This window comes from Rattus norvegicus, chromosome 1 (genome assembly GCF_021556685.1).
Source record: "Rattus norvegicus strain SHRSP/BbbUtx chromosome 1, alternate assembly SHRSP_T2T, whole genome shotgun sequence".
In the NCBI taxonomy this organism is placed as follows: domain Eukaryota; kingdom Metazoa; phylum Chordata; class Mammalia; order Rodentia; family Muridae; genus Rattus; species Rattus norvegicus.
In genome coordinates this window covers 108089341-108102500 of record NC_141534.1, presented here as the reverse complement: position 1 = coordinate 108102500, position 13160 = coordinate 108089341, and the positions used below count along the sequence as shown (strand labels likewise).

At 49.8% G+C, this 13160-nt stretch overlaps 1 protein-coding gene across 1 annotated transcript; it reads right to left on the bottom strand.

The window, feature by feature from the left end:
- Nucleotides 1-9511: 9511 nt before the first annotated feature.
- Nucleotides 9512-12222, bottom strand: Myod1 (myogenic differentiation 1). The gene is made up of 3 exons (NM_176079.2): nucleotides 11386-12222; nucleotides 10854-10932; nucleotides 9512-10543 (listed from the first exon to the last, which is right to left on the bottom strand). The coding sequence occupies exons 1-3, from the start codon at nucleotides 12010-12012 to the stop codon at nucleotides 10293-10295; spliced, it is 957 nt and encodes a 318-aa protein (NP_788268.2). The 5' UTR covers nucleotides 12013-12222; the 3' UTR covers nucleotides 9512-10292.
- Between the last annotated feature and the right edge of the window lie 938 nt (nucleotides 12223-13160).

Sequence of the window (13160 nt, the reverse complement as noted above, 5' to 3'; positions counted from 1 at the left end):
ACCCAGCGGTCACGTTTACTGGCAATTGTGGGGAATGAGACTCAGTTAATGCAGCCCTGAATTTTAGATGGGTTGCATCAAGAGGACTTAAGAACCGCCCTGTTCCTCCCCAGGGAGCTCTTTATGTGCACACAGGGGACGGCTCTCATCAAGTGGGTGTCGCCCTTTAAAGGTGCTGTCCAGAACACACAAAGCAGCGTGCCCACTTCCCCCTTTGGGGTAGCATCTCTCTGTGCTGTCCAGGCCTCCACTTCCAAGAAGCCGGCACTGGAGGTGCATGCCACCATGCTTGATACTGGATAAAAACACCAAGCAAGACAGCAAGACAGCAAGCCACCAAGCAAGCAAAATCTCCACACAATTTTGTGGAATTTTTGAACCTGGAGGACTCAGACCCACCCCACCCCCATCCCCCGACTTTGAAACTGACTACAAAGTTTCTGGTATCAAAACTGTTCTGTCCCAGTACAAAGATTGGTACATAAGCCAATGGAGTGGAACTGGGCAGCCAGAAGTAAACCCATGGTGTTATGGGCGATTGTTTTTTTGTTTTGTTTTGTTTTGTTTTGTTTTGTTTTGGCAAGAGTGTCAGGACAGCCTCTGGGAGAAATGTCCTTTTCAAGAAATGAAGCTGGAGCAATTGGAAATCTACACAAAGCAAAACAAATTAGAATCCGTGGTTCAGATTCCAAAATGCAAGACCTGAAACTATACGACTCTCAAAGCCCAGGTAGGAAATGCTTTCCTGCTATGATATATGATATAAAAACACAACCAAAAGTTGAGTTTCTCTGAAAAAAGAAATTCATGCTTCAAAGGAAATGAAAATTCAAGAAATTGGGAAGACAGCGGAACGAGAGAGCTCCCTGTAGGCCATGAAGCTGATAAGGGCCGAGGATGGAAAAATGTAGCAAGAACCTCTCCTCACGCAATGAAAAGACAGCCTGATTCAAACTTGGGCAAGTGGTTTGCATAACCACACTGGAAAGAGGATGTGGAAATGACCTTAAGTCAGACTGGGAAAGGTAGTTAACAGCGTGAGTTAAAACTACATTCTATACTAATCTATATTCTCGATGACAGTTGCAACAACTCAAGGCAACAACTTGTGTTGCCAGGGATGTGGACATATTTACGATATCAGTTTTCCGCTCATTCTTCAAAATATCTAGCAAAAGCAACTGAATGATTTGTTTGGGCTTGCAATTGTGTGGCAGGAGCAGGAGGTGGTTGGCCACACTGCCTCTGTGCTGGGACCCCAGCATTGGAATAGTGCCACCCACATTCAAGGTGGCCTCCCTCCCTTGGCTGAACCTTCCCGGAAACTCTCATAGACATCCCCAGGGTGTTTTCTCTTATGTGGTTCAAAATGCCTGAAGCTGGTAAGATTAGCCAGGGCAGAAACATACCTAAGAGAATCGGAACTACACTCTTCTAGACCAAGCCTCAGGCTGTTCACTGAATCACTGCTCAGAAAGGTTAAGAGTTGGAAGTAGCCCAATCAACTGGAGTAGATAAAATGCAACATTCCCATGTGACATTCTTTTCATACAAGGTAGTCATGTCCTAACATGTGCCATGTGGATAAACTTTTAAAACCTGCTGAGTGAGACAAGCCACACACAAAAGGCCACACATCATGTGATTCTATTCATATAAAATACCCCGCCTCCTAAACAGGCAGAGCCATGGGAATAGGCTAGCGGTATCCAGGGCTGGGGGAGGAAGGAAAATGGGGAGAAACTGCTTATGGTCACGTGTTTCTTAGGGAATAAGAGAATGTTCTGGAATTAGACAGTGGTAATGGTTGTTGCACAAGCCACTGAAATATGAACTTTATTATTGGTTTTATCTATTTATTCACTAGGTTTTTGTTTCTGTTTTTTGTTTTGTTTTGTTTGAGACAGAGTCTTATGCTGTAGCCCAAGCTGACTTCAATCTTACGGCAATCCTCCTGCTTCACCCTCTTGAGTACAAGTGTGCACCACCTTACCCAGAAAAAATTGAAGAGGCAGATTTTATATCATGTGAGTTTTACCTTTAAAAAAATACTTTTAAGATTTATTTATTTTATTGGATGTATATGAGCATTTTCTGCATGTATGTATGTATGCATGCATGCATGTATGTATGCATGTGTGTATGTAATGTGTATGCATGTATGTATGCACACATGCATGTATGTGTGTATGCATGTGTGTATTATGTATGCATACATGCATGTATGTGTATGCATGTGTGTATGTGTAATTATGTGTGTATGCATACACATGTATGTATGTATGTATGTATGTATGTATGTATGTATGTATGTATTATGTACACAGCATGTACTCAGTACCTGTAGAGGCCAGAGAGACCATTAGCTCTCCAGGAGTTAAGGATGGTTGTGAGCCATCATGTGCGTGCTGGGAACGTAAGTTGAATTCTCTACCAGAACAGCCAGTGTTCTCAACTGCGGAGCCATCTCCCCACCTCATGAGTTATATCTTAATAAAACAGTGGGAGACGACAAAGGATCAGGTGACCAGGAGCCTATAAATAGTCAGTGCTGGCCTCTGATTGGCTATCTGTAAAACTTCTACAATGTGATATTTGTTTTTCCCTTCCTGAGATGCTTCAGTTGAACTTCAGAACATGAATAGGCGTTTCTCAAAACATTACATTTATTTATTTGGTGTGTGTGCTACAACAAACATGCGAAGGTCAGGGGACGGTTTGTGGGAATCAGTCTTCTCCTTCCACCCTGAGGGTTCCAAAGATCAGACTGAGGCTTTCAGTTTAAAAGCACTGTCGACCACTGAGCGGTCTTACAGGCCCTGATATACCTTTAAAAGGATCAGCAATAGGGGCTGGGGATTTAGCTCAGTGGTAGAGCGCTTACCTAGGAAGCGCAAGGCCCTGGGTTCGGTCCCCAGCTCCGGAAAAAAAGAACCAAAAAAAAAAAAAAAAAAAAAAAAAGGATCAGCAATCCCACAAAGAGAAATTTCCAGTCCAAATGTGTGTACGATAAGGTGGAGGTAGGATGACACTGGGTACGACCTCTGGCTCCTCTGCATGCACCCGCTCCCACACACCTCCATGTGTGCACCCGCTCCCACCCACCTTTATTCATGCACACACTCCTACACTTTCATGCCTGAGCACACTTACACCTCACTTTTTGAGCCTCTTACTGGTGCTCTCACTGATCCTTGGGTTTGTTGATTAGGCTAAGTTAACAGAGTAGCGAGCCTCAGGGACCTTCCTGTCTCCGCTCCCCCCCAAGACTGGGGTGTATCATAACCCCTTGGCACACACCTCTGTGCCTGGCTCTGATGTGGGTGCTAGAGAGGGAACCCAGGTCCTCGGGAGAGGAGGCAAACACTTCACTGACCAGGCATCTTCCCAGCCTTCAGATGTAAAAATTTAAGATAATAATGACTTGTCTGTGGGCTGTTCAAGTGTTTCTAAGACAAGAAAACAGAAACAAAATAACCAAGCAGACTTGTTCTGAATCACCACCCTGTTATTACCCCCGTCCTGCTCCTCTGGTGTTTCTTGTGTTCTCCCCTCTTGCTGCGTCTTCCTACCTATACCAGGTGCACGCTCTTTCCACCTCCGAGACAACTCCTCTAGCTTTTGTTACACTGTTCTCCGCACAGAGAGTAGAGCAACCTTTCAACTCGGCTGATCTTGTTTTGTGGCATTGATAATTTTAGGATGGTCCAGGCTCACACCTATAGCAGAAACATCACAGACATTGTCAAGATTGGTGTCATATTTGGGAAAATTTCAAGTTTCTTTTCTCTGTGGGCTGTGGGCATTCAAAGGGTTTTGGATTTTCTCATACGATAATTTTAAATAGTGCCTAATTGATAATCACCAATAATTTTTCCTGATGTTGAGGTCTTGCTACAGCGGCAGCTTATGAATTTTATGTTGTCTTGTTGGTGTTAGATCAGCAAAAAATATTTTCCTCCCCCACCCCTTGGCTGGATTAACAACCAGATCAAGAGTCCATTAAAAAGGTTGGTTTTGGGGTTGGGGATTTAGCTCAGTGGTAGAGCGCTTGCCTAGCAAGCGCAAGGCCCTGGGTTTGGTCCCCAGCTCTGAAAAAAAGAAAAAAGAAAAAAAGAAAAGAAAAAGGTTGTTTTTTTTTTTTAATTTTGACAGTCTGACACCATGGTGCCCAGGTGGGGAGCAAGCCTGAGACAGCCACCAGCCTGGCTCCACATAGCCGGGCAGGAAGACTGTGCCAGAGACAACCCTCAGCCCATTGCCACTCCGCCTGAGCAGGGAGGAAGCCTGAGATGACGCCCCGCCCCCCAGTCAGGTTCCACAGTGCCCAGGTGGGCAGACTATGCCAGAGACAATCCCTTCCCCTGTCTGGGTCTGTTACCGCCAAAGGCCAGGCGGACATCCCTGGTCTGGCTACTGCTTGGGACCGTGTTGATGTCTGAGGGCTCTGCAAAGCTGGCCCCACCTCATGCCTGGACATCCTGGGAGAGCTGGCTCTGAGGGCAGGAGAGCAGGAGAGCTGGCCCTGCCCCTCACCAGCTGCAGAACTCAGGGACACGGGTCTTGCACCTCACCTGGGCAGTGCAATAGAACTGGCCCTGCTGGCATAGGTGCAAGTGGGCTGGCCCAGAGGGCATGAGAGCGGGGGAGCTGGGTCTTCCCTTTGCCTGCTATGGCATTAGATGAGCTGACTGGACAGTGCTGGGGAGCATGCCCTGATGGTGTGGGCATGGCACAGTGGGTGAGCCGAGCAGCTCAGCTACCACCCAGGCCCAGCTCCAGGGCCTTGAGTTGTCCCACCCCATCTAACTCATCTATGAACTGCAAGCATGTCAGGGGCTGGTCCTGCAGATCCAAAGCTGTAGGATCTTCATGACACAGGGCAACAACGGGATAGCTGAGAGGAGTCCCCATGAGGATCCAGTACTGACAGTGTAGCAGAAGCCAGAGGCCCCAAACCAGTCCAATGACTCACTGCAATGAACATTTGCAATCGAAGAAGGGTGGGCAAAAGGGTAGACTGTGAGACACACTGTGACAAAATGCAGTTTCCATAATTTTTTTCTTTTGGCGGGGGCGGGGGAAAGGTTGCAAGGACAGGGGCGGATATGGAGGGGCAGGGAGATGAGTGGGATTGGTGGGCATAATGTGAAACTCACAAAGAAGAAAAAAAGGTAATAATAATAATAATAATAATAATAATAATAATAATAATAATAGTTTTCACCACTGACATACAGCCCAGCCTTATGCCTTTCTTTGTTTACACTTATCAACTTTCTCACTGCTGAGACTAAACGCCTGGCAAGAGGCACCTCAAGGGAGGAAGGATTTATTTTGGTTTCCACTTCGAGGATACCGTCCATCCTGTCAGGGAAGGCATAGCGACTGGAGCAGGAGGCTACTGGCCATAAAGCATCCACAGTCAGGAATCAGGTCAGCTGTAAGACCAACAGGCACACCCCCCCCCCCGCCCCAGGGACATACTGCAGCCAGGCTCCTCCTCCTAAAGGTCTCCATATTCAAACCACAACAATGCTCTAAATACATTTTAGATGCAGCCATCTTCACGGTGTCAGAATCGCGTTAATTTATTCCACCATTCAATGGTATCGCTTCTGTTTTGTACTCCATTAAAAAGAATACTCCACTCAAGGAGATTTATTTATTTATGACTTCAACATGCTCATAAATGTCACCCAACACAAGAATAAGCCAGAAGAGAAATATACAATGATCATAACAGATTGCTTAAAGTAATTTATTCTGAAAATTAAGTCCAAACCTAGGCCACTAGGGCTTCTTCCCAAGGCTTTGGGAGAGGCTTATGCAGGAGTGGGGACCTGAAGCCTTAGCCTCTTATCTCTCACATTAGCTTCTGGGTGTGAATGTTAAGTATATGTTTGTTATTTTGATGGTTTGAATGAGAAGAGCCCTCATAAACTCATTTATTTGAATACTTGGTACCCAGTTAGTTGTGCAACTATTTAGAAAGGATTAGGCGGTGTGGCATTATTGGAAGAAGTGTGCTGCTGGGGTGGTCTCTGTCTCTGTCTCTGTCTCTGTCTCTGTCTCTGTCTCTCTCTCAGCATTTGTGAAGAAGGCTACTGCTGTCAGATACTGCTCCAGTATAACACGACACAAGTCACAACCCCAAGCAACCCCAGCAGCCTCTGGATAGAGCCTCTGTAGTACAGCTGCTCCATTTGTCTTGACAGAAGGGTCATTGCCAACACTTTGACCAGTCGCCATAACAACAAAGCAAAGCCCAGTGTGGTGGCTCACGCCTGTAACCCCAGACCCAAGGCAGGATGAAGAAAGAAGATTGCTGAGACGTCAAGGGCAGCCTGGGACATGGTGTGTTCAAGGGCAGCTCGGGTCCTGATGAGTCCCAGGCTAGCCTAGCTATAAAGGGAGACCCTGTGCTAAAACAAAAACAAAAAACAAAAACAACAGCGAGAAGTCGTACAGCTGGCCTCTGGTGATAGGCCTGCAAATATTCCCTCTTGGAAAGAGGCAGGAAGGCTCACAGTATCCATATTCACCCCTCCCTGAGCAGATCACACACCCTCCCGGCACCGCTGCATATAATCTAAAGCCTATTAGCGGGGCTAGACCAGCGCTTCTCCACCTTCCTAATATTCTGACCCTTTAGTACAGTTCCTCATGTTGTGGCGGTCCCCACTAACAACTGTAAGTTTGGACTGCTGCGAATCACAGTGTGTTGTCTGGTGGTCCTTGGTGACCCCTGTGAAAGGGGTTGTGGCTCGAAGGTTGAGAACCACTGGACTAGAGGGATAGCTAAGATATAAGGAGTTTGGTTCTCAGCACCCATGGGAGCAGCTTATAACTATTTGAAATTTCAGCTCACGGGGGGGGGGGGGTCCTATGCCTTTGGCCTCTCTGAGCACCTGACCACATATGCAAATACCCATGCACAGACACATAGTTAATCATAAAATAGAGGTGGTTTTTTTTAAGTTCTGAAGTATATAAGACATTTAAAAAAACGCTGGGACCTGGTGAGATGGCTCAGTAGGTAAAGTCACCTGCTCAAGTGGATGACATGAGTTCAGTCCCCGGAACCAATGTGTTGGAAGGGGAAAATGAATCCCTCCATGTTGTCTTCTGACCATCCACATGCACAATGGTACACACACACACACACACACACACACACACACACACACACACATGCATACACGCACATGTACACAATACACACCTGTCCACATCCATGTACACACATGTGCATGTGTACACACAATGCATGCATGCACACACATTCATACATAACACACAAAAATATATATAAAAGAGGATTTTAAACCTTTTTCTAGAGGCGGGATTTCACTGTGCATCTCCCCACAAGTTTCCAACTCTCCTGTAAGTAACATGTATTCATTCCTTTGCCATGCCCAACTGCATGAAATCTTTCATTGTGCTGCTGGCTCCTCTATGAGGTGAAACATGTTCACATCTCCCCAGGAAAGTCTCAGAACATCTGTCTCATCTTGTCCCCTTCTGTTTGTTCTACCAGTCCAAATGGATCATTTAAAAATGCAGATTTATTTCTGCTCTTTCCCCGTGTTGATCCCTCTGGGACTCCCTGCTGGCCTCTGAACACAGCTCAGCTGAGGCCCATGGGTCCTGTCTTGTCTCCGTGTCCCTTAGCTCCTTCTCGTGAGCAGCTGTGGGCCCACAATGTTGCCTCACTCCCTTTGTGCTTGTGGTGCCTCAGCTTTGAGCTCCCTCTGCTGTCCAGTCATTGACTGTGATGTGACCAACCGTGGAAAGACCCAACCCCCACACCAAGTGTCTGGTTGCTTACCAAAGAGAGGAAGTGTATCCAGTGGTCTCTTCACTTGAGTACACAGGCCTTGGCACCTGTCCAGTGGACAAACTTATGACTGATCCCTTGAGGGATTGGTCATACCCCTCGAGGGAGTGTGTAAGGAACCCCAAGGAGCTCTGAGAGGCCATTACATCAGTGTAATGGAAAATCTCTGAGCAGCTCCTCTGGGATGGTGTTGGGGAAACAGAGCCCACTCCCTGGATGCAGTGGTCCTTCTTGAAGGTGTCTTTTCTGTGTCTTGAACCTGGCCTATGGGAATTCAAGGAGATCTATACAAATGGAATACAGGAGGTACTGAGGCCCTAGGGACAAGTGTGAAAGGGACAGAGAATTTGTGCCAGGCCATTCCAGGGAAGAATAGAGGTCCCTGTGTGTGTGTGTGTGTGTGGTGTCTGTGGTGTCTGTAGTGTGTGTGTGTGTGTGTGTGTGTGTGTGTGGTGTCTGTGGTGTCTGTAGTGTGTGTGTGTGTGTGGTGTGTTATGTGTGTGTGTAGTGTGTGTGTGTGTGTGTGTCCCTCACAGCCATTGTACATTGCCTACACTTGTCTCCCCCGACACATCTGAAATAGCACTTTGTCCAGAAAGCCTGCCTTGCACTCCGGCTGCACCAATGGCCTCCCCCTGCCCTCTACACAGCCTGAGGGAAGCCCCACAGCTCTAGAGATACGCTGGTCCCAGGCGCCCCTCCCTCCCCCCACAGGCTCTGAGCCTCCACCTTCTGATGAGCTGAGACAGTGGCAGATATTCTAAGGGTTGGCTCCTGACGGTGCTGTCTCTGTGCAGTTCCACTATTCTTAAGAGCTTGCATGCACCACACGGTTCAGAACCCATCCCCAGGGCCCTGTAGGTGTCTCTTCTTGCACTGGAGCATCTCACCCTTCTCCACCCTTGGGAGGGTATTGTGTGGCTCCAGGGCCAAAAGCTCCCACAGTGCCTTCTGCACACATCATGGACGGGAACCATTCTCAACTCAGCACACACTTCAGAGTCCCTAAAAGGAGATCTTTGGAAAGCAACAATAACTGGTTCTGGACAGATTCATTCTTGCGGAATCTTAATTAATTAATCCATCTATTGGCAGGGATTCATGTATCCCAGACTGGCCTGGAACTTGCTGTGTAGCTGAGCATGACCATGTACTTCTGATTTTCCTGTACTACCTCCTGGGCTTTGACACTGCAGCTGTGTCCGCCATAACAGGTCTATATGGTGCTGGGGACTGAGCGCGCCGCGGGATTTTGTGCATGCTAGGCCAGTGCGCTATCAACTGAGCCTCCTCGGCACTCAGTTTTCATTTTTATTTTAAAGAGAGTATTTGTTTTGAGGCAGGGTTTCTACTTTCTAGCCAGGGTGGCCTCCAGCTCGCAGCCATCCTCCTGCCTCAACCTCTTGAATGTGCTGAGATTGCAGGGATGAGCCAGCATGTCCGCCTTTTTTATCCTTAAACTAACATCAGCCTACGTGCACCTTTCCACTGCAATCACTGGTTTCCTTGGGAGGAGCAGGCAAGGCCTCAGGAATCTCCTACAGCTGGAGGTCTGCCTAGTCCTTCATTACCCAGCAGCACCCAGTCTCTGTGCTACCCTTCTACCACCTACAGGGGTCGCTGGGAGACAGTCTGCTCAGTTTGTGGAGTTTCTTTCTGATCCCCTAGGAAAAGCCAGAGCCACTGTTGTATAAATTAGCATCTTTATTTCCAACACCTGAGCGAATGAGCCTCGAGGCTCGCCCGCTTGAGGAATAAACATACAAAGATTTTGTTGCACTACACAGCATGCCTCGGAGATAAATACAGCCCACGGGGCTCCAGCTCTGGCCAAGCAACTCTTATTTACACGAATAGATTACAAAAGTCTTAATATAAAAAAAATAAGTGGTCCTGAACCATGGGAAGGGAGAGAGTGGGGTATGGTTGTTACACCTGTTACACCCGAGATCTGAGTGGCCTCCGCAAGCTGTGGGAAAGAGTGGGTGTCGGGGGGGGGCTCCAGAAAGTGGGAACAGTGTCTCCACAAACAACAGGGATGTGGAAGGCAGGGCTTAAGTGTGCGAGGCTCACCCTGTGCTAGGGACTGTGAGGAAAGGAAAGAGGTCCTGGCCACTCAAAGATCAGCTCTGGCCCAGTGAGGGACAGCAAGTGGCCTTCGCTGTGAGTCGCATGAAAAACAAAACAAACAAACAAAAAACCCCATGACTACAACAACAACAACAACAACAACAACAACAGCAGCAGCAACAACAACCAGACTTCGTCTTTTCCTTGGGGCCGGATGTAGGACAACAAACTTCTGCTCTTCCCTTCCCTCTGGAAGAATGGCTTTGAAAGGACAATTGGGAGGAGTGTCATTTAAGCTTCATTTTTGGGGGGGCATGAAGGACCCAGGGGCACCATCCCCATGAGTGCAGACCGGGCGCCCTCTGCTGCTGCAGCCAACCTCTCAGAGCACCTGGTAAATCGGATTGGGCTTTGAGCCTGCAGGACACTGAGGGGTGGAGTCGGGAGACGGGGTCTGGGTCCCCTGTTCTGCATCGCTTGAGGATGTCTCCTCTGGCGGACCCGGAGGCGACTCTGGTGGCGCATCTGGCAAAAGCAGCGAAGGCGCAGCGGGGCTGTCTGTGGAGATGCGCTCCACTATGCTGGACAGGCAGTCGAGGCTCGACACGGCCGCACTCTTCCCTGGTCTGGGCTCTGTGAAGGGAGGGGAAGGTTAATAATCCAAACTTAAGTCTCTTCTCAAGTTTCTTGCCCCTAGGCACGGAACTTTGTGGTAGAAGGGAAACTGAGGACTTGCTAGACTGCAAGGGAAAAGGAGAGGAAGGCGCATATCATAGTTCTTCCCCTCCCCACCCCCAACGCTTCCCTCAGTCACCCCAAGATATGGGTGCTTATGTGGTGGAGGTGGGAAGAGGGTACCAAGCTTAGGGACAGAGAAAAATTTCAAGGGGGACACGGAAGGCCGATGAGAGCCCGCTAGTTGGGAACAGCTGAGAATACGCACCGCTGGACGCCTCACTGTAGTAGGCGGCGTCGTAGCCATTCTGCCGCCGGGGGCCGCTTGGGGGGCCGCTGTAATCCATCTGCGAATAGCAAGGACGACGAAGTCAGGCCTATAGGGCCCGAGTGGGTCTCAAGCAAGACTCCTTGTCATCACCCCTCCCTCACTCCCTTAGTGTTAGCTGCCGGGTCCAGGACTGGTGCAGCCCCATTTAGGAGGTAGGAGCCAGCACTCATTGGAAGCTGTCCCATGCAGAGCCAAACTGAGAGTGGACAGTCACCCAAGAACAATAATCTGCATTAGGGTAATAAGGATTTGAGGAGGAAAAGCGTATCCCAGGGTCTGCGCAGCAGGGTTCTAATAACACCTTTAATTGGCAGAATCATAGATGCCCTGGGTCTCCAAAGCGACTCCAGTGACAGATACCATGAGCATCTGGGCATAAAGGACACCCCCACCCCAAGGGCCTTGGAAATGTTTTGCAGATACTCTAGGCGCTGCCTCCACTTGTCATCCTCCTTGGTCACAGCCTTACCATGCCATCAGAGCAGTTGGAGCGCGGGCTGGACGCGTCTGAGTCGCCGCTGTAGTGCTCACTGCCACGGCCTGGGGGCAGCGGGCCAGGTGCGTAGAAGGCAGCGGCGCCAGGGGGAGCGGCGTCCTGGTCGCGCAGCAGAGCCTGCAGACCTTCAATGTAGCGGATGGCGTTGCGCAGGATCTCCACCTTGGGTAGCCGCTGGTTCGGGTTGCTGGACGTGCAGCGCTTAAGGGTCTCGAAGGCCTCGTTCACTTTGCTCAGGCGGCGCCGCTCACGCATGGTGGCTGCCTTGCGGCGATCAGCGTTAGTGGTCTTGCGCTTGCACGCCTTGCAGGCCCACAGCAAGCAGCGACCCGCCTGGTGGTGCCCGCTGGGCGCGCGCACATGCTCATCCTCGCGAGCGCCTGGGCCTGGGTGCACCGTAGTGGGGAAGTGTGCGTGCTCCTCCGGCTTCAGGAGGGCTCCCACGTGCACCAGGCGCGGGTCCAGGTCCTCAAAAAAGCGCAGGTCTGGTGAGTCGAAACACGGATCATCATAGAAGTCATCGGCTGTCGCAAAGGAGCAGAGAGAGCCGTCGGGGCCTAGCAAGTCTGTGTCCCGGAGTGGCGGCGATAGTAGCTCCATGTCCCAGTTCTGGGTCCTGCTTCTCGCTCAACCCAAGCCTGAAGAGTCGTCTTAACTTTCTGTCACTCCTGAACCCCAATAGTACAATGACAATGGTTCTGACGGTTGGAATGCACACCTGCTGTCCTCTACCTTCCCTCCCTGTCCTGTCCTGTCAGAGGTGTGGTGAAGAAAGCAGTCGCGTCCTGGGGTGTCCTGGCCCCTAGCTTAGAGCCAGGCGCCCGGGGCTATTTATCCAGGCTAGCCTAAAAGCCCGGGAGCTGGAAAGGGAGGCTGGGGGCGGGGGCGCCTCAAGCCAATAGGAGTGTAGTAGGGCGGAGCTTGGGGTCCCCAGGGTAGCCACTGGGGCCAGGAACTGCCCCCTCCCGCAACTCTGTGCTGGGGCAGCTGCCTAACCAGGGAGGAGGGCAGAGACTGGCAGTCAGAAGCGCGATAGAAGCGCGATAGCACTTGGCTATCCGGTGCAGCCTGCCCAAGTCTCTCCAGTGCCTACTCCTCCAGCCTCTGTGTGCTGACTTCAGTGTTCACTTCGGAGCTGACCTCGGACTCCACTCTGTCTTGTGATTTGTAGGGATACCAGGCACAGCATAGGAGTTAGAAATCAGATTTCAGGTGGTTCAGAGAGAGACTCAGGGCCACGGGGCAAAGACCTCTAGAGAAGATCGGAGAAATGGTGACACCCAGAGAAGTTGAGCCAAGGACGAAGTGGGCAAGAGACAGTGAGACTCAAAATGTCTAGGTGGGCAAACCGGAGACAAAAATGATTTACTGACAGTGTTATCTGGTCATTCTCCACCTGGGAATGGCTCAGAGAACATCTGATCTTTCACAGGAAGCTTAGAATCCCGGCTTATCTATGTGTAGTGGGAATCATCATCAAAACTTCAAGCCATTCTATTCAAACTGGGGTGGACAGCCCAAGGAAAAGAGGGAGGGAGAGGGAGGCTCTACCCAACTTATGGGTCTGTTCTGTGAACAGGATTCCTTCTGGAAGTGTCTAGAGACCCAAGGTGGGGAGGGGGATGCGGGGGGGGTGTCTAGGTTGATCTGTTTCTACAGAGAAGAAGAAAACCGTTTTTGCTCCGAGGGGAGCAATGGGAAATGCCTTTCTTAAGGGTCGTGATGGCCAGGACTTGGCCTGAGGATCT

Excerpts from the sequence above, each read along its gene's own strand:
- Myod1 (NM_176079.2), bottom strand. The coding sequence starts at position 12,012 with ATGGAGCTACTATCGCCGCCACTCCGGGACACAGACTTGCTAGGCCCC. Across the intron at positions 10,933-11,385 it reads CCAACTGCTCTGATGGCATG|ATGGATTACAGCGGCCCCCC; the intron begins GTAAGGCTGTGA and ends TGCTATTCGCAG. Across the intron at positions 10,544-10,853 it reads CTACAGTGAGGCGTCCAGCG|AGCCCAGACCAGGGAAGAGT; the intron begins GTGCGTATTCTC and ends CTCCCTTCACAG.